Source organism: Aphelocoma coerulescens, chromosome 4 (assembly GCF_041296385.1).
Source record: "Aphelocoma coerulescens isolate FSJ_1873_10779 chromosome 4, UR_Acoe_1.0, whole genome shotgun sequence".
NCBI classification, from domain to species: domain Eukaryota; kingdom Metazoa; phylum Chordata; class Aves; order Passeriformes; family Corvidae; genus Aphelocoma; species Aphelocoma coerulescens.
Window position 1 is genome coordinate 23,382,264 of NC_091017.1, and position 23,143 is coordinate 23,405,406.

General features: G+C 46.2%; 1 protein-coding gene across 3 annotated transcripts in view; it reads left to right on the top strand.

Annotated features, from left to right (window-relative positions):
- Window positions 1-5,533: 5,533 nt before the first annotated feature.
- The window catches only part of SMARCAD1 (SNF2 related chromatin remodeling ATPase with DExD box 1), a 119,877-nt gene continuing 102,267 nt past the window's right edge, over window positions 5,534-23,143 (top strand). For all 3 annotated transcript variants that reach the window (XM_069013080.1, XM_069013081.1, XM_069013082.1), the window contains exon 1: window positions 5,534-5,735. In XM_069013080.1, coding sequence (XP_068869181.1) covers window positions 5,629-5,735 — 107 coding nt within the window. In that variant the 5' untranslated portion in view covers window positions 5,534-5,628. The remainder of the gene's footprint in view (window positions 5,736-23,143) is intronic.

The window sequence follows — 23,143 nt, forward strand, 5'->3', positions numbered from 1 at the left end:
GCAGCGCATGGCGCGGCTGGTGCTCGTAGCCGCAGCGCAGCGCTCGCCCTCTGAGGGGCTTTTTCTTCTTCCTTTTTTTTTTTTTTTCCTTTTTTTTCTTTTTTTTCTTTTTTTTAACTCTTCTTTGAAAGAGATACCCAGCCGCATTCCCATTTTAAGGTTCAGCTATAGAGTTTGCATAACAACCGCTTGGCAGCCCCCCTCTCTTGCACTCCGTTAACAAGCTGTAACGTATAGCTGCAGGTTGCTATAATCTCATTAATATTTTGGAAACTTGAACATTGAGTATTTCAGACCGCTCATTCCCCATATGCCAGGCCACTCCCGCTATGCTGGCTGGTTCCTTTCTCTCCATTATTAGCAATTAGCTCCTACCTTCCAAAGTCAGCTCCAAGTATCCAAGATACTAGCAAAGGAATCAACTATGTGTTGCAAGCTAAGCATGCTTAATATCTCCCAAACAAACAAAGAGACAACATTTCTTTAAGTAATGAAGATGGATAAATCGCTTTATTGAGCTTGCGACAGTGTTTGTTTTGTATAGACTACCGCAAAGTTTTTTAACAAGAGCGGGGACGTGCACCAGCCCCTGGAAGCAGTCTCGCCCGGTTTGCTTCGTGGGGTTTTATCATCCTAAACAGGCTTTTATTTGAAAAGGGCGAGTCAGAAGCGCACTATCCGAGCGTTAAATTTTGGCTGAGCGCTAACTGTCCTCCGGGGTGTGCGAAACGACCGCGGCGGCTCGGGGGGCTTGGGGAGGCGGTCGCCTTTGTGCGAGGCTCACGGCGGCTCCGTTGACTTTTGAGCCTGGGTCGCCCGATGAAGAACGGCCGCGGGCTCCGGTGCGGGGCTCTGCCCGGCCGTCCCGGCGGCGGGGGTTTCGGGGGGACGGAGCGGGACGAGGCGCGGTGGTGGCGGGGCCGGGGCGCATCTCTGCCGTGCAGCTCTCCGGCTGCTGTTTGCTCAACCTCTGGCCTCGGGGAGGGAGGAGGAAGGGAAGGGGGAGAAAGGGTTAAACCCAGCGAGGGGAGACCAGAAAAGCTCAGGAACCACGGGGGGGGTTAAGGGGAGAGCTGGCCGTGGGGCCAGTGTTTCTTAATTAGAGCGGGGCGGACAATGCTTTGGGGCGGACAATGAGGGGGGGGACGGGGGGGCTGGAGGGCGGAGGGGGGGTCTGGCCTCGCTCCCGGCCGCGGTGCGCCGTGTCTGGAGCGGAGCACGCGTTGTCAGCTGGTGAGCGCAGCGGCCTTTCAGGCGGCTCCCCAGGGAGCTGCGCGCCCGCGGTGAGCTCCATCGTCACCCCCTCCCCTCCATCATCATCATCATCGGCCTCCTCCTCCTCCTCGGCGGCCCCCCACCCCAGCCGAGCACAACAGCCAGCATTCAAGCCCCCTTCCCTCCCGCCCCTCGCACAACAGCAGCGCAGTGGCAGCCACGCCACCTCCCAGCAACCAGCAGCACGCGAGGGCACCGCCGGGGCACCTGAAAGAGTCAAAGCCAAAGAAAGGGAGACAAAGGAGGAGAAAAAGATACGCAGGAACGGCCCAGCGTGTCTGCTCCGACAGTGCGGAGAGGCAGGCGCCCACAGAGGGACGGGCAAGCCCACGCGGAGGCCGGCACGGCCCGGCGTGCACACTCGTGGCCGCCTGCACACACGTGCACTCGCTCACAGGGGTCCGAGCCGCTGCAGCAGCGATGGACACACGCAGAAATCCCCCGCTCCGTGCAGGAGCAGAGGGAAGCGCCCTGGAAACTTTCCGCCCCGCAGCCCCGTCCCCGCGTGGGGCACCTCCCGGCTTGCGATTCTCTGTGTGCCCCTGACTCCCGCGGCCCCACCTCTGACACTGCCACCCACGGGCACCGATGCCGGTACCCGGCAGGAGCCGACCTTGTGTCTGGTCACCGGTTGTCGCATGTGTCCGTGACGGGCTTATTCGGGAGAAAAAAATGCGGGGAAAGTGGCGAGGGATCCGCTTGTGCGTGGGTGAGGGGGACCCTGCCGGCCCCGCGTGGGAAGCATCCTCTCCGCGGGCAAGCCAGGCTGGAGCGAGGAGCTGCCGGCGCACCGTGAGGGACAAGGGGACAAAGTTTTCCGCCCCTGGCCAAGTGCTTGCAACGCGGAAGGGGCTTTGCTCGGGGCTGTGTGTCCGCCGGGGCTGGGGCGCACAACCGGCTGCGCTCCCGGAGCTGGGCTGGGGCCTCGGAAAATCACATGCTGCCCTGCCGCCACCCCCTGTTAATTTCAGGCGGACGCTCTCTAAGGACGTTTTCCAGAGCTGCTGCACCCCCGGCAGTGGATGGGAGCGCGGCTCCGCGGGCTGCGCTGCACCTGTGCGCTGGGTGCGCTGATCATGTGCGGTGTGTGCGCTGCCGCTGCCGCCGCTGGCCATTTCCAGGCTGCCCAGAGCGGAGCAGACAGAGAGGCCTCTTCTGTAGTGCTATCGAATGGCTCGGGATGCCTTCGGGAGCCCAGCCAAGGCGTGTCAAAGGCGGTTTGAGCGGTGAAGCATTTAAACGCTACAATGGGTGACTTTCTGGCGTGTGCTTTTCTCCCTCCCCGCTTAGGCCCGGGAGGAGGGAGCAGGCATTTTTACTGAGCTGCTCCGGGGGTGGATGCGACACCCGCAGCCCCCCAGCCCGGGGCCGCAGCCAGGCTCTTCCCCGCGGGGCGCCAGCGGCGGAGCTGCCGCCTCTGCCCCGTCAGGCAGCGGGGAGGGGGGATAGCTCGGGTCTCCTGCCGCTCCCCGCAGCTTTTCGGTCCCAGTTCGGTTTAACAGAGGCTGCTCGGGGTGGGGAGGTGCCGGCCCGTCGCACCCGCTGCAGCGCGGAGCGCAGCTGGAACTTGGGATGGGAGCTTGTGCAGCGCGGGGATGGGCTCTGGGTAGTGCTGACAGGGAAGGCGAGATTTGGGGATGAGAAAGCAAATCCCCTCAGTTTCTGAAGAGATTTCTTTTTGTATTTCACCCCGTTTTTTTTCCCCGTGTGTTTTGTTGTTTGTTTTTTGTTGGGTTGGTTTTCTTTTTCTTCCCCTTCTCCCCCTACTCTCCCCTCTCTGATGTCTTCTTATCTTTCTTTCCCGGTGTCTTGCAGCGGCCACCCCTTTTCCCTCGCTCAACTCCGAGGCGCGCTGCCGCCGCCGGGGTGCCCCGGAGAGAGGCGGGCGGCGGCGCGCACCCGCCGCGGGCGAGCGGGGCTGCAGCACTTTTGTGGGGCGGTTAATCAATGGCACATCAGCGAGACAGCGCATCAGCCCATCTGCTTGATATATATTCAGAAGGGCTCCAGCCCTTTTGAAGTCTAATTTCTTCCCCGGGAGAACGCGCCGGGTAATTTACCATCATTTCCCAGGCAGGGCGGCCAGCGGGTTAACCCTTTCCCCAAGTGCTGCCGCCGCGGGTTTTCCTCCCGAGCGAGCAGCTTTGAATGCCTCAGCGCCTCGCTGCAAACTTGTAAAAGTGCCTCTTTAATGGTACGTGACTCGCTGAAACAGGACACCCGGCCCACCGGCACGGTAAACCCCTCTCCGGCTTGTCAGATTGGTGTTTAAAAGACCTGCTCGGGACAAGCAAATCCCTCGACCCTACCGGGTCAGCTCGTATCATTTCAGCTCCAACCACCCACAGATATTTTTGTGTTTCAACATCTTCGGCCTTGGGGGTTTTTTTTGTTCCCATCCGATGCTCAGAAAAGCAGTTTTATCCAGAAGCAGGAGCAAGGATGGGAAGCGAGCAGCGCATCACGTACGGGCTGCGGTGTAACACTGCGCTGCGCTGCAAAATCCTCTGGCTCAGAGTGTGGCAGAGCCCGCAGGTGCGGGGGGACGGGACGGACAGCCCGTCGTCCCCCGGCCTGCGGGACCCCGGCACGCGTGGGAGATGCGCGGGCAGCGCGGGACCCGTCACCACTGCTGTGGCGGGACACGCCGGGAGGCGGCCCGTCCCTCTACCCCGTCCGGGGCCGATGAGCCGGGGGAGGATGCCGAGCCTGCACCCAGCACCCCGGCACCTCTGAGACGCGCCCCGCAACGAGCAAGCGGAGCTATGGGAATTGCGTCCCCGGACAGGGGAAAGCGTTTGACTCTGCAAGTTTCTGAGCTTTTATTTGTTTTCTGTGCTCCCTTCTTCCTCCAAGGGCTCTGCAAAGCCGGGAGATGCCCGGACCGCCGACGTGCGCTGACTGAACCCTGGTTCAGGGGACACGCTGAATAAGCTCGAGACCGTTGAGCGGCATCACCTGCTTCCCATAAACCCCAAAAGCAAACCCCGGGGACCGGCCGGAGCCGCCGCCGTGCCCTCAGTCCCCACCTGCACCTCGCTTATCTACAGTCAACATTTTTATCCTGCCCGAGAAAGGTTCCTGCTCGCTCCCGGCTCCGGGGCGGCATCCGCGACCAGCAGCTACATCCCGGTCCCCCTTCCCTGCCAGCTGGGGCCGCCCCCACTTCTCCTGGGAGCAGTGCGAGGAGATCGGCTTATTTATTTATTTATTTATTTATTTATTCATTTATTAAATCCACCGGCCCAGCTTCTGTAAGAGCCGTGCATGACAATATCTCCTGCAACATCTGTTCTCTGAAGTCTCCTTCAAAAAAGGAGGAGGGTGGTGCATTTATTTATTGGTGTTTTTTAACACAGAAAAGATAGTTCTTCTGCCTAAAGGTTTTGTGGCTGGAGAGGCTGGGAGAAGCCTTGCTGTTATTCCACTGGAGCGGGACTGGGCTGTCCACAGGGTCAGAGCAAAGAGGCAAGGCTGGGGAAGCAGAGATCCCTTTCAGAGCAGGGAGGGGGCTCTTTCATACTCCATTTTGGAAAGCAATGAAAAGGGGGATAAGTGCTTCCACACAGTTTCTCTGCTTTGGATTTCAGTTGCTGTGGGTGAAAGTAACTTTAGTATTTGCTTTGTACTAGCCACAGTTTACGTTATTTTATTTTTCTCATGCCAGTACTAATGCTGAACTAAAGGGCTGGTGTTACATGAAGGTCCCCCAAAATGCCGACTGTCAACAAGCTGTGATGATTTGTGGTAGGACTGCACAACCATCTTACAGACATGTCAAGCTGGGAGCTTGTCTAAGGCTCATTTAGGCACTGCTTACAGTTCTCAGTCCCTGATCTCCTCCTCTGGCCTGAGGAGGAATTATCCTGTCTGTGGAGAAGGACCTGAGGCCCCGCAATGTTAAGTGGCTTGCTGTGGACAACAGGAGCCCAGGGCCACCGGTGGGGCATGAGCCCAGGATGTGTGCCACCACTTTCTCACACAACACACTTTATTCCAGTTGCTTCAAAAGTATTTCCAGTTGCAAGACTTTGCTCAAAGCAAAGGACATTCAACCAGGGGCTGTCTTTACACTTCCAGAGATGTTTCACCAAGGTTTTTGGTAGTGTCATCCTTTCCAAAGCCCAAGGAAACAGCTTGTTTTGCCCCCAGCTGTAGCCTGTTATTTAGGGTGGGTCAAGAGGGAGGGAGAGGTGGAATTTTCTGATGCATGATAAAGCTGAGCAGCATTTTGGGAGGGATGGTGACTGGATGCAGGCTTCTGTAAGCAAAGGGATTCTCCTGATTCATAGCTTGTTCCCTCATTAAGTTTGAATCTGTTTAATTTGTTCCTGCTGGAGCTTCCCCATTGGCATGGGTGAGAACATGGCTACGAGGTGGTTTTCCAGGGTATGTGAGACTCTAAAGCACAGTCTGATGTGCAGAACTTGCACTACCTACCAGCCTCGGTCACCTCTCAGGTAGGAAGAATATATCTTATTTTTCTGAAGTTAGCAGTGCTGCAGTGTTTGTAGTGAAGATATGATAAATGCAGCCTGAATTACATTGTTATGTTTCATCACTTACCAGAATGTCTTGCAAAAACACTCTCACAGCAATTTTTTGTGTGGTTTGTCTTTGATTGTTGAAAGATTTCTGGATTAAATCAATTATGCTTCTATTACTCGGCTATCAAGGCATTCAATTAACTCTCTTTCCTGCCCTACAGTTTGGTGGCTTCCTCTTTGCATTGAAGAATATCCTCAAAAGCTTTTTCTTTAAACAACAAAAAGCTGTTTTTCCTTTCTTTCAAGGAAGGAAAGGCTCTGAATTGTGTAGGGTTCCCAGGGTTTTCATGTTGGGAAAGAGTGAAAGCTTGGAAGCATTGCTGGTTGTAACTTTGGGGTTAGGAAGTAATGGGGTTACACACACCAAGTGAGGTAGAGGATATTAATCTTTGCATATCCCAGGCTAAACAAGAGCTTAGAAAGTAGTTCATAGCTTTTCCCCTGGTATTCCCACCCCCTGAGCAAGTGACATCTGGAAAGGATATTTCTCTATTTGGTTTCCTTTTGTTTTTCTAAATAACTGAGAAGTGTAAATAGAAGAGCATCTTCTAACTGAAAACAATGGGTCTAAACTTACCTTAGAGCTGCTGTGGTCATAATTTCAAGCATTCTTAAACCGGGAAAAAGAAATTATCCAAAATAGAAATAAAAATTAAAGTGTTTTGGTCTTCCAAAGCCAGGCTTTTGGTCTTCAAAAGCTGCTGAGTGTTCAGCGGTTTCCAGCTGTTTCTGTGGCAGTTGGGTGCTCAGCAGGGAAGGAAAAGTTGGACTCTTATTGGAATACTGAAGGGATATCTGTGGGTGCATTTTGCAGTTGTACTTATTATCCTTGCACACCTTGACAGTATTTGTGGAGCTGCTGTAGGGAACTGACCTGGAGATTCCTGAAATAGATGGTAGTGCCGAATCAGGGTCTCCACAGAGGGTGAGCAGGCAAAAGCTGAATAAGGCTCTCCGAAGCCTGCAGGAAACATTGGGAACAAATAACTTGATGTCATCTTTTGTCAGACCTTTAATTTGTTTATTCAAATAAAAACCCACCAGACTATCAAAGATGAGAACTTTTTTTTTCCTTCTTGAATTGATCCATTTTGATGGATCTTCTTGATTTTCAATACTTCAAATCTGAGAAATGTAAAAACATAAGTTTCAAGATGTTTGCTCTACCTTTGGAGCTTTTTGAAAAATTATTGGAAGTGTCAGAAGTTCCATTTCAGCTTTTCTATTGCCTGAAAAAAATTAAGAATATATTCTAATTTATTTTTTCCCTCTCATTCCTATCAAACAAAATCAAACCACTCTTGCCAGCCTCTCCTGTTTGTCCTGATATGCAGTCTGTAGGTATTACACCTGCTGTGTTTACTGCTATCACATAAAATTCATACTCTGTGAATGGCTCTAGATCAGTGACTGCTCTGTGGTGGAGACCAGGGCATTTTCATTAGGAGACTCTGCAACTCTGGGAAAACTGAGCCATCAGCCTTTGGAAAGTATGGATTTCATAAGGAAGAAAGTTCCCTGCTGCGTTTTAATTTTTTTTTTCTCGTGCAAAGTTCATATTTTATAAGTATGCCTAGAGAAAAAAAGGAAGCCAGCAAAATTGGTGCATTCAGTTTCTGTGATTCTACTACAGTACCAACATCAATATATTTAATCAGCTAAAAAATCGATTAACATAATAGAAAATAGAGCATTAAAGATTTTCCTAAATTCTGCTATTTTCATCTAACTACTCCCTTTGACAATTCTTGCATTACACTGTTGATTTTCCCCTTCACGCATTTTGAGGTTTGAAAACAAATGGCCGAATTACTTTATGAGTTCTAATACCCTTACTGGAAGAGAATATCCTAAAGTTCTCATCAAATGCTACTGGAAATTACTTCAGGCCTCTGATTTCTCAAAGGGATATTTAATTTTTTTTTTTTTTTTATAAAATGGGTAAGGATTTTTGAGTGGCAGTCTAATATTAACCTTTTAGAACATACTACTGGATAGGAGAGCAGTGTGACGGTTTTCTGTCAGCATAAACCTCCTCTGTATTCAGGAAGGTCTCACCTCTTTGGAGAAAAGAATTGCCACCTTCAGTATTGCGGTATGAAGTGAAATGTGATCTAAGTTGGATGATGGAAACAGTTTAACTAAAAGAACAGACCCTAGGAAAGCTGACCAGAGGTTTCCCAAATGGAAAAGATGAGAGAAATAACAAAGCCAGGAGATAGTTAATTACCATATTGTGTAGTTATTTGGAGCTATATTCATGCACAGATCTGGACAGGTTGCTCGGGAGAAACAGCTCCTCTCTTTGTCTTTGGAAAGACCAGGAAATCTGATGAGACATCAAAAGAAATGTGAGAGCATTGCTTAAATCTGCCTGTGCTGGCCATTACACACACTTTGTGGTTTTGGAGTAGGGGATGAAGAGTAGATGTGCTAACAGCAAATGTCATGACCTGCTCTGCAGGGGCTGCCCCTCTGAATACGTACTGACCCTCTTGTGCAGGTGTTCTTCCTGTCTGATCTGGTAATAGCTGGCAAACCATGGAATCGCAGAATGGTTTGGGTGGGAAGGCACCTTAAAGATCATCTAGCTCCATCTCCCTTCCCACACGCAGGGACACCAGTGCTCATTTTTTGGGCTGATCCAAATGCTTGTTTTCACACTGTGCCTCTGTACTCAGCGCTGCTGAGGCTGCACCTCGAGTGCTGTGTCCAGTTCTGGGCCCCTCACTACAAGAAAGACATTGAGATGCTGGAGCGTGTCCAGAGAAGGGCAGTGGAGCTGGTGAAGGGTCTGGAGCACAACGCTGTGGTTATTGCCAGGAGATGCTGTTCTAACTTGCATAATATTATTTCAGGGGTTTTGAGACTGAGAACACACCTCTTGTGGGATACTTTTGTGATGCCACAGATTTTAGTGGTAAACACTGTCTTTTAATAGATGTGTAATGGAGTTCCGTCAACTTTTGCTTATGCAGACAAATATTTGTGCCTGTGAAAATAAGCAAATAATTATTAAAAAGTTGTATACAAAGCTGAAATTTACCTTCCTCACCCCCTATTTTCATTACTTTAGGTAGATGTTCAGCAGCTGCGACCATGAATAGTTTTTTGGTTATTACCCCAGAAGCAGTGGCACATCTCTGTCACCACGGCCCAATACATATTTTTGTACAACCATACCACCACACATCATTTTGCCTTAAGAAACAGTGACCCTCGAATAACATGTTACGTTCCAGAGCATGGACACACTTTTTCAAAGAGCACAGCTATTTTGAAACCCTCTCAGTACTCGGCCAGCCCTGAGCACAGCTTGGAGGACCACAAAATTGTGAGTGTAGATATTCAATATTCAATTCAATACTGTCAACCAGATCACCAGCCTAATTTGGAAGACTTTTTAAAATCTTTCTACAGAAAGCTCAGTGTTTCCATAAAACTCTTATTTAGCCGCGATATAATATTCAATCAGTTGTATTCTGAAGGAGTTTCATAAGCATTACAAACTCCACGCTATACTGAAGAAAGGGAGTACCGTTACCAAAATACCGACAGCATTAAAAATGTATTCTTGATATTCAAACACCAGCAGGTGAATTCATGTCATTAATTATGGGGATTCTCAGGAAATATCAAAAAGGCTATTGAAATTCTATCAATAATCAATATAAGCATGATAATACCTCATTATCCAGCTAAATACATTCAGAATTTTTCATTCTCTATGAAGGATGTAAATAGTGTCATGAAATAATATCCTCAGCAATGCACTTGGTTTTAAGGACATTACTAAGCACAGGTTTATGACAACTGAGTATAACGTTTTTCTTTTGAAATGAATTCCGGTTTTTTTTTATTGAAGTCTGACTTTTAAATCAAATTAGGGAATTGGGATATTTTCTATTAGCTCTCTAAACATTTTTTCTAAGTTTCTTTTCTCCTCTCCAACACTTAACCCTATGCTTACATGGAGTTGCATCCCTTTCTCCCTGTATGTACTGCAGTGTGTCCAAATTCAGGTTTCCCTTTAGCATCACATTATCTAGGTAAAATAGGTGTTACTGATAACCATCCTTCAGGAGTAGTGGGCTACAGAATCCATAATACGGAATTCCTGTGATGAATATGCTGTATAGTCAAAAGAAAAATCCGTCAGGGTTCATATTTCCCCTTCTGCAGGAAGAACAGTTTGTTCAAAACAAAACCTTTTTAACCACAAAGCTTTTGTGTTGTACATAGTAGGACACTGTTATGTTTTAAAAAAATAGCCTTTGAAGTTGCCTATGAGCTGCTGTCTTGATTAATTTAAAATTTTCGGCTTACGTACCCTGCAATAAACCCTTTTATTAACTTTTTATTGCAACTGAACTTCACGGCTTTGCGCTCGGAGGCAGGTGTTCCGAAGGATGCCCTGAATCAACACAGGGAAGCCCAACCTAAGCCAGACACCGCCATAAAACCGCGTGAGGCGGAGCCCATAAACCCGTGTCCGAGCCGCTCCCGGCTCTGGGGGCCTGGCTGGAGCTCCTGCACGGAGGATATTGCCCGGTGGGGGCTCTTCTTCCCTGGGCCGGCTCTTCCCTGGGCCGGCATCTCCGCGCCGCGCTGGGAGCGCCGCGGCGGCTGCTCCGCTGCGGGCGGGGCCGAGCGGGCGGCGGGCTCTGTCCATGGTAGCTGCGTGCGGCCTCCCGGGCGGCTCCTGTGATCGCTTTTTTCCCTTTTTTTTTTTTTTTTTTTTTTTTCAGTTTTCTCTCTTTTAAATTTTTTTTTTCAGTTTTTTTTTTCGTATTTCTTTCCCTTTTCTCCTCGCGTCCTCTTCCCCCTCCTTAGTTTAGTCCCTTCCTGCTAATGCTGACTCTACAAAAAAACTGAAACCAAACAGCCCCACCAAACATCTCAGTGCAAACCTCTCCACCCCGCCCCGTTCAATGCCGCGTGTGTTTTTAATCTATATATCACCCCTAGCTAAAACTCTTCAGTGATATATTAAGCATAGAAGCTTGGCTTGTGACACAGTGGCAATTTCTTATGGGGTCTACGGATTTTTGTTATGACATAACAGAAAACAGACAATATCGTTCCAGTTTTTGTTTCAATTTATGAGGTTTAATAGGAAACTAAATATTGGAAAAATGCTCAGAATGAAATATAAGGAGTTCTTGCAAAAGCTGTGCTAAGAATCAGTCTAAAATCATGCAGCCATAGAATCATCAAGGTTGGAAAAGACCTCTAAGGCCACCAAGTCCAGCTGTCAACCCAGCACCACAACCATATTCACCACTAAACCATGTCCTCAAGTGTTATATCCACACATTTTTTTTTTAACATTTCCAGGGACAGTTACTCCACCACTTCCCTGCATATTCTATACTTGATAGATCTTTCTGTAATTTTTGGTTTTTTCTCAATATCTAATCTAAACCTCCACTGGTGTAATTTGAGGTCATCTCCCATTGTCACTTGTTACTGATGTCCAGTTCTGCTGCAACCTCCTTTTTATAGAGAGCAATAAGATCTCCCCTCAGTCTTCTTATCTCTAGGCTAAACACCCCCAGCTCCCACATACAACTGAACTCAGGCCCTTCCCCAGCTCTGTTGCCCTTCTCTGGACACTCTCCAGCACCTCAATGTCTGTCTTGTGGTGATGGGCCCAGAGCTGTCTGACATGTCTAACATGAGATCTCTGCTGTTAGCTCACATCTGTTAGGGGATATTAGCAGGTGACACATAATGAGGGACAGACATTTCCAGGGTCTCCCTCTCTGGCTCTGGCATGCCAGTGTAGCCTGTTGCACTGGTAGGGGTAAGCTGTGGTGTTATAGGCAAGGCCTTTACTCCCTTCTTTCTTTAAAAGGATTTTATTCCTATCAGTATAAATAAAGGATGCATTCGGCCAGTGAAAGTAACCTTTTTTTTTTCCAAAACATCAGCCATAAGTTTTGCATAAGCTGATTCTTCTTTAAAGCTCTCCACATTTGAGATATTGGTCTTTTCAAAACTTATTTATTAGCTTAGTTTATCACAAGGAAGCAATCTCCCTCCGGTGCTCATAGTCTGTGGTCCTTCTCTCTATTTACAGAGCCCAGTTGGATTAATATTGGCAGGAACCTCTCCCTGAATTGCCCGTGTGTAGGGAGAATCCCAGTAGGATGTGACTGGCAGGGAAAGATCTGTTTCCGTCTGAGCTGGGTCTACCCCAGGATGTTAATCTGTCCTCTGCTGCAGCAGGGCCTTTATCCCAGAGAGATATGAAGCAAACAGGATGAAAATCTGCACAGGCCTGGTGTACCTTCTGTAGGGAAAAAAAAAAAAAAGTGAAACAGAAACATGGAGGCTTATCACTGGTGGAAATAAAACCACTGACAAAATATAACAGAAACAAGAATTAAAAATCCCAAATTCCTGCATCCCTATAATCCATTTGAATTTGCAATTATATTGCACAGCAGCATGTTGATAAAGTTAGGTCATCTTGCATAAGAGTTTAGTTTTGATATAATGACAGAAAGAAATACTCAAAGTATGAAAAAGATCCCAACCAACAACAACAAAAACAAACAAACAAAAAATCCCAAAACAAAACCCAGAAGTATGGCATTTGAAAGCAGGTGTTTCATTTCTATGAAAGAAAAAAATGGCAGAAGTGTGAGTCTTGAATCCACAGTGAAACGAGAACTTTTCATCTTTCTAAGAACCGTAGTTCAGATTTTCTTCTCTCGCCTCAAACCACTACAGGAATTGGAAGCTGTGGGAGGATCCTTGTTTATCCTTCTCTGCTTTGCTCAGGCATGGCTCAAAATGGAATCTCAGTATATATTTTTTTTTATTGTTTGTACTATGATAAGATTCTCAGTGAGCAGGTGAGTGCTGGAACGACAAGGGTGTAGCTCTTTATTACTGTAAGTCATCTTTATGCTCATAAATAAGCCTTTGGAATTGAATGGGATTGCTCAACTGTGCAAGAGTGCACAGGATGTGCCCATAAACCAAACTAAAACAGGTTATCCAACATAATTTAAACAAGGATCCCATGCCTGAAGCGAAAGCCCTCAGTGTTGATGTTATAAAACATTATCAAAACATTCTTAGCATGTTCCATGTGGGTGCTCAATGTTTTGCTGTATAATTCTAGCTTTGCTGGTTTCACATGGGCATCTTTAGCACCTGGAAAGCCCTTCTGACACAAACATAGCTGGAGTCCTATGGGTGTCTCATTTAGGACTCTGTGATCACTCGAATAAGGGTGGTAAGCCCTGGCTTTGAATGTCTGGCAATCATTTGTACACTCCATGTATTAATGTATCCAAAGGCAGTTAGAGCAGGTGAACCGCTGGGATCAGGGCCTTGAGGGTCTGTTTCACACTGCACAAAAGCCAACTCGTGGTGTGTTTTGAGGGAACCTTGTAAAAGTTAATCTTTGCCATTTAGGTTTTGAAAACCGGGTGATCTTCTAAGTCATAAAACACATGAAGAAATCAATCCCTTGCCAGACGCTTACTGAAGCACTGGAGTACTTTTTGCCAGGAGCATTTCTGTTGTTTGGGTCATGTGGAAGAGATCCCTGCTTAAAAAAAAAAGAACCAAATAGGAAAATTCACCTCCTTCCCTTAGAAATGAATTTCATTCCCATTTCTGTAGCAGACCCAACTGCTAAATGGCCAGCACAGCCATTTCTGTCACGGGAACTGCCCACGGAGAGGGCTGCTACTCCAGCTCTGTGTGAAACTCCTACCGGAGAGCCCCAAAACAATGGTGTTTGCAGTGGGTGTCTGCCCTCTCCTACACAGCCATAAGGGCTGTTTCAAAAGCCTCCTACACAAATGAGTACCTATTCACTTGGCAGATGGGGATGCAGGAGGGCAGGACGAGCCTGGCACGCGGTACTGAGCCCAGCCCATTCCTGGGCCTGCTTTGAAAATTCAGGTAGCTGCACATATGTATGCTGTTATCCAGTCTGAAAAGGGGCAGTAAGTAGTTCCTAAGAAAAGGCTTTAAATTAGATAACTGGACAGCAGCTTCATGTGGTACCAATAGGTCTGAAAAGTTTAGTCCTGCTTGTAACAGGGGGATACAATGTGGCAATGCAAACGTCAGTGAAACAGCTAAATATTTTTCCAGCATGGTAGGCTGGCATTCAGATTCCTTTTGGCTCTGATTTTATCCAAGCTGGGCTTTTCTTGGAGCGAATTCTGTTCCCTTTCAAAATGATGAAAACGAGGCTTTCTGAGTGGGCAATAAAAGCTGAGTATGCACGACAGGGTGTGTACTCCACTGCCTTACCAATGTCTCTTGGCCAGGTGGCATAAAGCCATGTGAGCACAGCATAAATGTGTCTTGTTGCATTTCAGTGCTACTGTAAAGTGCATTTTATGGCTGGAATAAAAAACACAGAAAGAATTTCCTTTTGACCCCTTGTGTAAAATTTTTGTAGCAGAAAGAAAAGATAAAAATTATTTCTTAATAATTTTCATTTCTTAGCTGCTTTGGCAATAGTGTGACTACAAAAAAAAAAAAAAAAGAAAGCCCCAAACCCTGCATGTAACACATAGGTGGATATAATTTTTCAAAATGTCTTTGTATGTTTCTTGTCTTGTTAGTAGAAATTGTTTAACTGCTGAGTGTAAGCATCCTTTTATAAAAGTGTCTCTTGAGGATTAGAGTATTGAATTTCTTAAAAGGTTCTTTGTCCCTATTTAATTTTTTAATGCAAAGAATATAAATGTTTAGCTCTTGAATTTAATTGGATTTAATTGGAAATTAGGCAGCCGTGCATTTTCTTAGTACGAGATTTTCTTACAGAAATACTTTGATTCTCTGATAAGTTTAGAAATATATTATTCTCTGATTTATGATAGAGCCGTGATGATACCATTACTCCTTTCTTTACCCCCAGTGCTTATATCTCTCCACTTCTCCAAATTTTTCTTTAGCATCTGGACTAGACAGATGAGTAGTGCTTGGACTAGGCTGGAATAGGGTTGCTTATTCTGAAATCCTTCTACAAGTTTCCTTCCTTGTCCTTCATTTCATGTAGCAGTTTCATAGTTGCCTCATTCCAACATTCTCTTATGTCCTCACATCTCATCCTGAGTTTCCATGTGTTTCTTGATACCTTCCATACAAAAATGTTCAGACTCTCTTCACCTGCTCTATGCCTATGCCAACTTTTATTGACCCCTTTCCTTCACCTGTGACTGCAGGAAGCTTTCTACCATGTTCCTGTTCTTTTCCTTTCAACAGTCCCACCAAATTGCTTTAAACTTCCCTTGTATTTCATAACACTTGTCATCCTAAAACTACAAGTCCTACTATGTGCTTGGATGGAGCATGCCTAAGTATCCTGATGAGCTACATTTGGGATTAACATCCCCACTTAAATTGTGGAAGATCTGATTCAGAGCTGCTTTTCTAACCTCTGTGATACAGTCAGGAATAAGCCTGGCTCGTATCTGAACATCCTACCACTACATGCTGGTTTCTGAAAGCAGAAATGATCAGAAGTTGCTATTCCCTCCTAGTGAGACACCAGCAATGGTATTTTGGCTGGTGATACCCTGAACATAGTGCCAATTGTTCATGTCCCACTGACTACTCTCATATCTTCTACCATCTTGCCCTGGTAACCTCTTCAAGTGCCCGTCTGTCTAATGTCTAATTTTAAACAAGTGAACTTTTCAGGATTTTCTAATTAAATAACCTGGTGGGGGAAAAAATTGCTTTGTAGTGTGTTTTGCAAACTGTTCTGCAGAAAACCTCCCAGGTTCAAGTAACATTTGTTGAGATGTAGGTAGGTTGTCAAAGGTACTGAGGCTTGGAGGTCTTCTGCCCTTCAGAATTCATCTCTGACAAATAGAGACTTGCACCTTCCAGTGTGAATGGCTCTGGGGGATGCCACCAATGCCAGGATCATGGCAGTGAAAGTTCATTAAATCCCCTAGGGGATGGTTTGGGGTTCTTGGGAGCCTGAAAAAACAGTGGTTTGAAGCAGTGGCAGTGTCTGGACCCAGCATGATGTGCTCAGAGCCTGGGATCTTGCAGGCAGCTGCTGACAGAAACTCATTTCTCTTTTTACACATCTGCAAAACAGATTTCATTTCAGAAATCTGGAGGTGGCATGTGCAAAAGCGCATCCATCTCTGAATTTCTAGTGAATGGATGCTGGAACAAAATCAAGTCTCAAAGCAATGATCTTCCAGCCAGCTTGACTAATTTCCTTCTCTCAAAAGGCAGAGGATTTACCACCAACTCATTGTGTTGGTAAAAGTGCTGCTAATGCCCAGAAATCTGATTCTGCCCTCTGCCAAGTCCATCAGAGATGAACAGGCCCCAAATTAAATGGAATTGAGACAGTTGTCCTTTTTTATTTGTTAGCAGGCATGGATTTAGCTTTTCCATGAAAAACTGTAAACTCTATCAGTTTTTACAATTCATGGGCATTTTCATAATTCTTAGCTTTGCTTTTTGCATTTCACTAATTTATTTCATTGTAATGTTCTTTTTGTTCTATAAGTTTACAGAATGTGATGCATTTTATTATATACTTGGTAGCAATTTTAACAGGTTTTGTAGTTGTTTGCAGGAAATGTATCATTGGGAGAACAGTAAAGGTGTGTTATCTTAACTTTTTGACCCATCAACAAAACCAGTGACATTTGCTTTTCTCTTCTGGTTCATAAACTCCCACCTGAATGGGTGTTGTGTGTGAGAAATAAGAAGCTCATCGGCACTGCTCTGTAGCCCCCTTCAGCAGGTTTAAACTAGACTGGTGTGCACTCATGTTAACACAGGTATCTGAGTGCTCCTGGTTACAAAATTTGGCTGCCTCTGATGGCAAAGAAATATACGCAGCTTCAGCTTGAAAAGGAAAAACAGATGCCAAATATTTGAGTTTCATGGCATGCCTAGTCCAGATCATGTGAACTTCATTTTTTATTATTATTTAGTTTAGTTTATTGTTCACCTGCAGTTTGAGCAGCTTCAGCTTCCTTGTGCAGGTGTTGAGGGACACATCTGGGCCAGCTGAGCACCTGCACCATGATGCCCACATGTGACTCTAGCAAAATGCTGCTAGAGCAAAGCAATGGAAGCAAGAAGACAGTCAGGTCTCACTTTAGATGCTGATCTGGAAAATCAAATTAAAAATGAGTCTTCAGAAGTCAGGGCAATCACAGGGAAGTCAAATGGAGCATCCCCTGACCCAGCTTTTGTCGCTGTGCAGGGAAGCGGAAGCTCATCCCTGCATGGAGGGCTGTGAGTGCCCAAGAGATGGCTCTGCTTCATAGACTTTGTGAGCTGCCACTTGCTGCTTGGGGCAAAGATCACGTTTTGACATTTGTGCACTGACTGACAAAATATGATAAAACGAGTGATAGGTGGATGTGAGGGTTTTGCTGAGCCACGAGGGCTGAAAAATTCAAGTGCCGTTTGTGGGTACGGGGAAGATGCCCTGAGGGACAGGGGTGTGATGTAGGCTGGTGCTGGGAAATGGGAGAAGTGCTTCAGAAAGTGGACAAGGCATTTGCAGTGATTTTCTTGCTGCTCTAGAAGGGCTGTGCTTTTTTTATTTACTTCACAAAGTAAGTCTAGATATATTTCATTTTGCTGTATCACAAGTGCCACGAAAATGACCTACAAGTAGGTGAGTATTGCAGCTCAGGTTAACCTGAACTTTCACCTTGTTACACTTTTATTTGCTCCCGTTTCTCTTCTTCAAACATGTAAGTGATATCAAGTTCTGTAAACCAAGCTGCTGGAATAAACTAGAAAATGGCATAGACCAGGCAGGAGAAATAGGGTGGGAGGGATTTGGCTGCAGGTTATCAATCATTAATTATTCATTTTGTAAACAATGAGGGAGTGTAAAAGCAGCCAGGACAAGTAGGTAGAGGATTATGTTGTAAGACAACAGAGATAGGGGAAAATAAGGAAAAAATCCTGAACAAACAAAGCTGAATGTTATTCATAACTGTCAAAAACCTTCCTATACCATAAAAGAAAACATCAGTGAATTATTAATCACTTCCATTAACGTAATTGTGCCAGTGTTTGACGGCAGAGTAGGATATGATGGATATGACTTCAGAAGACAGAGTTCTACAAAACATCAGTAGAAAAGATGTAACTTAGGGAAATAGTTTAAAGCATTTTTTCAACCTCAAGTTTGAGTAAAAACATGTCACAAATCTCAGAGGAGGTTAAGATAAAAAATGATTGGGATTTTTCTTTTTTTTTTTTATTTAATGTCTGAGTTTGGCAAAAGGAGGAAGTAGTGAGTTGAAAGACAGATGTGGTCATATGAGTTTCTATTCCTTGTGTTTTCCCTCCAGTGTGTCTGAGACTACTTACATGTTGTCAGTAGCCTGTGTACACAGCAGTCTTTTGTGGCATCCCTTCAGTGGGTACTCATGCAGAAATTATGATGTTGGAGTTTTCTTGGAAAAAAGAAATTGGAAAAGCAAGAAACACGTGTAGAAATAACATCATGTCTGCACAATCTATTCTTTTAGCCTAAAACCTCTTATCTAAACTCTTGAAGCAAGCATGTAATTATACCTTAATCCAAGTGCTCTTTAATAAAAGCAAAGATCTGTTTTTGTAATTGCTATAAATGCCGTGAAGCAACACTTGTTGCCTGTATGCACTACAAGTGAGGTGCTTTCCAGGAATCCGCTTTCTCGTGCACAATTTAACCATTAGGGAGATCACATCTGGGGTGCCTATTAGGGCTGCTGTAGTATGTGGTGTCCAGGCTTGGCTGAGGCAGTCCCAAGGGCTGTCCATCCTGGCAGTGCTGCTGCCTGCCTGGAAGGCATGGGAGCTCTCTGGCTCCAACCCTGGCTGGGCACCCACATTTGCTTCCCAGGAAAAAGGTTAAGGGCAAGGGAGGCAATACTGCTTCTCCTGCTGTGAAGTTGGGGCGTGCTGCATGCAGCATGCTCAGGTCCTGTGTTTTATATAGTTACTGAAATCCACAGATTGCTGTGTGCCCAGCCCTCTTCCCTCTGAATTCTGCTTCTCCAGGTATCATGCAGCTGCAAAGTCTTTTTCCTGGGTCCCTCCTGTCTGCTACGTCAGCCTCTGCAAGGAATTAGCGTGGAAGGAATGGTGGAAGTGTCCCCTCCACCCTGGCTCCCACCATCCCACAGAGAAGCATCTGCTCAGCATCTGTAGATGGCAAGTGTGAGGTTTTGCCACAGTAGGAGCCAGCACATAAAATACCTTGAAGACTTCCCTTGTTCTCCTAGGAGGGCTTGGCTCTCTGGGCTGCAAGCACACACTGCTGGCTCACGTCCAGCCTCTCATCCAGCAGCACCCCCAAGTCCTTCTGGGCAGAGCTGCTCTCGAGCTGTTCATCCCTCAGCCTGTGCTGATATTGGGGGTTGGCCTGACCCACGTGCAGCACCTTGCACTTGGTTTTGTTTAACCTCATGGTATTCCCAGGGACCCACTTCCTGAGCTAGACCAAGTCCCTCTGGCTGGTAGCCCATCCTTCAGGTGTGTCAGCGGCACCACTCAGCTTGGGTTCATCTCGGAATCAGCTGAGGGTGCGCTGGATCCCTCCATCTACATCATTAATGAAGATATTAAATAACACTGGTCCCAGTACAGACCCCTGAGGGACACCACTTGTCCCTGATGTCTGTTGGGACCCTGAGACATTGACCAAAACCCTCTGGATGTGACTGTCCAACCAATTTCTTATCCATCTAACAATCCACTCATTAACCCCATCACTCTCCAGTTTGGAGAAGGATGTTGTGGGGGACCCTGTTAAAGGCTTCACAGAAGTCCAGGTAAATGATATCTGTAGCCCTTCCCTTGTCCACTGATGCAGTCACTCCATTGTAGAAGGCCATTGGGTTGATCAGGCAGGACTTGCCCTTGGTGAAGTGGTGCTGGCTGTCCCAAATTACGTCCCTGTTCTCCATGTGGCTTGGCATACTTCTAGGAGGATATCCTCCATCATATCCAGGCACAGAGGTGAGGCTGACAGGGTGGTAGTTCCCAGGCTCCATCTTTCTATCTTGTTTTAACATGGGTACAGTGTTTCCCTTCTTCCAGCTGCCTGTGACTTCACCTGACTGCCGTGACTTTTCATATGTCATGGAGAGTGGCTTAGCAAGTACATCAGCCAAATCCCTCAGGGCTCTGGGATGTATCTCATCGAGACCCACAGGCATTCAGGTTCCTCAGGAGGTCATGAACCTGGTCTTTACATACACTGGGAGAGACTTTGCTCCCCACATCCCCATCCTGCTGCCCATCCACTCGAGAGGTGTGGGGCAAGAAGTTGTCATTGAAGACAACTTCCTTTTCTGGTTAAATCTGGTTATATCCCTATACAGCCTCTCTCTGATTGATCCACCCCTCTTATTTATGCCTTGCCATACAAATCCTCAAGTACAGAGCATGGAGGCAAGAGGCAAAGGTCTTGGGGATGACATGGCAGGCAGTTGGCTGAAAGGGGAAGGCTGCTCCCCACCTCCCTGAGCCCATGGTCTCTTACTGAACTGAGCCATGTGCTGTGTTTTTGTTGCTTCCCTGGCCCATCTCTAGGGTTTTGGGTGTTGGAAAGTAGGGCCAAGCTTGCACCATGATCCTCAGTAACTGCTGGGAGTGTGTGTCCCCTCACACCTGCGGCGCAAAAGCACACAGAGGAAGGTTAGGCCAAATTACACAGCTGATTTCTGCTCAGGCCATTCTTCTTTCCACTGTTTTGCTTGATCTCTTAAAGCAAATAACACCTTTAATAGGCACCACATTTACCTCTGAAATAGTTTTACAAATTAACTGTTATTCCACCACTCATAAATGGCATCTAATGTGAGACAACAGGGATTTAACTACTCAGAAAGGCACAAACTACTTCCACATCCCAATCTTTTTAGCAGCTTAGCAGTTTTCAGTGTCCACTTGTCCTATGTGTCTATAAATCAATTTCCAGTGTTTTTTTATTGCTGCCTCATTTTCACACCATATTGATTTTATTAAAATAAAAGGCAGAAAGAGGACAGAGTTTAATGTTTATTTTTGCATCTGAATCCCTGTACAAGTTTGTTACAGGCATGTTTTCTACCTCTCAGCGGTGGTAGTTCAGTGCTAGCAAAAAGGGAGGGTGGATAATGTGACATGCATTTTACTTTCAGCAAGCTTGTTATACCAGCTCTGAATTTTTCATGAAGGCTTCAGTAACCTGTAGCCGAAGCTCAGGGGGTTTCCACCACAAAGAGGTGGATCGGCTTAGCTCTCACTTCCCATCTGGCACAGGGTGACAGGGACAGTCGGGGGCTGAAGGAAACCTGAAGAAGAAAAAAGTTCATGTGGGACATCCATTGTGATGCATGAAAAGCTAAACATGTGCCTCTTGTAGGGACGCAGCTTTGAAACACTTACTTATCTCTGGCTTCAGATTATATTTAGTCAGGGTGTTTTACTTCAGTCACCAGCACAGCTGTCCAGTCTGTAAATAATACTACAGATAGCTTCCCTCAAACCTTTATTTTGCCAAGGCTACACTTTCAGCATCTCTTGTCAGCTTGTGCCACAAATACTGTGCTTGCTGCCTAGCTAAAGTGAGGTTTAAATTAGTGTCACAAAAGAATTTTGTCCATTTATTGGCTTGGGGTTTTTTTTAAATAATAAGAAGTAAAACCTATCCCAATGCAAGTGATTTTTTTTTTTAAATTTGTCTCTTTAGATATAAACTGTTGTCTATAAACACTCAGGAAAAACCCCTGCAGTTCTGCAGTCTACTAGCAGTTAGTTCCCAGAAGCAATATCACCCCCATGTGTATGGGAGCTGAGCTGGTGCACCCCTCTGAAGGGCATTCTGCACTCAGTTATGTACAAAAAGCTAACCATCTGTGAAGTATTTTATAAACAATGTAAAAGGTGAAAATACAAAGGTTTCAGAAGCTTCAGGGTGTCAGATTAACTTTTGTTGTGAAAACCCACTTCCTAAGATTTTATTATTTTTAAATGCTTGAGGTTGTTTTGGTTTTTTTAATTACATGATCCTAGAGTACGATTCTTCTGCTCAAGATGCTGTTACTGGTTAATTAGTTCAATTTCTGGGCAACTGCTGTTCTACTGACCTACTGAATGCATGGTTCAGTTGGCCCCTTTTAACGTATGCAGTTTATGTTTTACTATGTACACAAAGCAATTATTTCAGTAGTGATTTTTTTTTTCTATAAGGCTTTTTTCCCCACCCCCTTACCCCCCCTCTCCCCCCAATTTCTTGAGTGCTTCACAGAGAGCAGTTTGGCTCCAAGACCACTCTTTGGGATTACGGCAGTGGGGTGTGTGTGGAGCTGGGTTTTTTTGAGAGGTGGAGGCAGGAAGAGTAATAATGAGGTATTCTGGACCAGTTTGGGGTGTTCAGTCCAAGATGCTTATGGTCCTGTAGCAGGCATATGCAGGCATCTACCACTGCTTCAGCTCCAGCTGTTGCCACTGAGCTTTTCAGAAAGCAGGGTTTTCCAGGAGGGAGAGAAATGGCATCCCACCTTGTGAAGGATTTGGCTATGTTCCTTGCCCGTTACCATCTGGCCCTGTTTTAACATGGTTTACAGCCTAGGAATACAATTGTGTGGTGCATAATACTAAAACAGACCCTAGGTAAAATCCTTGTAACTTTTTCATTTATAGAACAGGAAAAAAGATCTCCTCAAAGACATTAAATATTTTGGGTTTTATTAGCTTCAGACATGGAAGTTATTTAACAGTTACCTGGAACTTGCCTGTGTCATTGCAGTTGCTTTGCTTTCTTAGTGAAATTAGTTTGCTTAACGTTGGGTTTAATTTCTGTTTGTGTTTTTGAGAGAAGAATAGCAAGTGCATTGACGAGCCCCTCTGGCCGTCAGGTTCATCTGGGGATGTACAGAAGCCCCTGGCAGAAATGTGGGTCAGACCTTCCTTGGTATGACATGGAACAGCCTCAACCGTGGGAGGTGGTGGCCAGCCAGGCCACTCCGAGGAAGCTTCCATCCTCCCCTTCCAGTGTTTGGGCTTGGTTAAACAGAGAGCTGCTCTCCTGCAGTTCTGTTTCTCACTCCATGGTGGGAGAGGATCTTCCTGGGGAGCCTCTCTGAGCTGGGAGAGCAGGGGCTGTTCCAGGCACACTGAGGAGCCGATGGCATGGCAGGAGTGTGAGCACAGGGCTGATATTCCTTCAGGGGGAAGGCTCCTGGTGCCAGAAGACAGCCGTGCTTTTGACACGCTTATGGTGTGTGTGCATGTGTGGGTGTTACAGAATATCAGGGGTAAACCACCCCCTGCCAGATAACAGCCTTTATTAAAATTAGCAGTCAATCTGG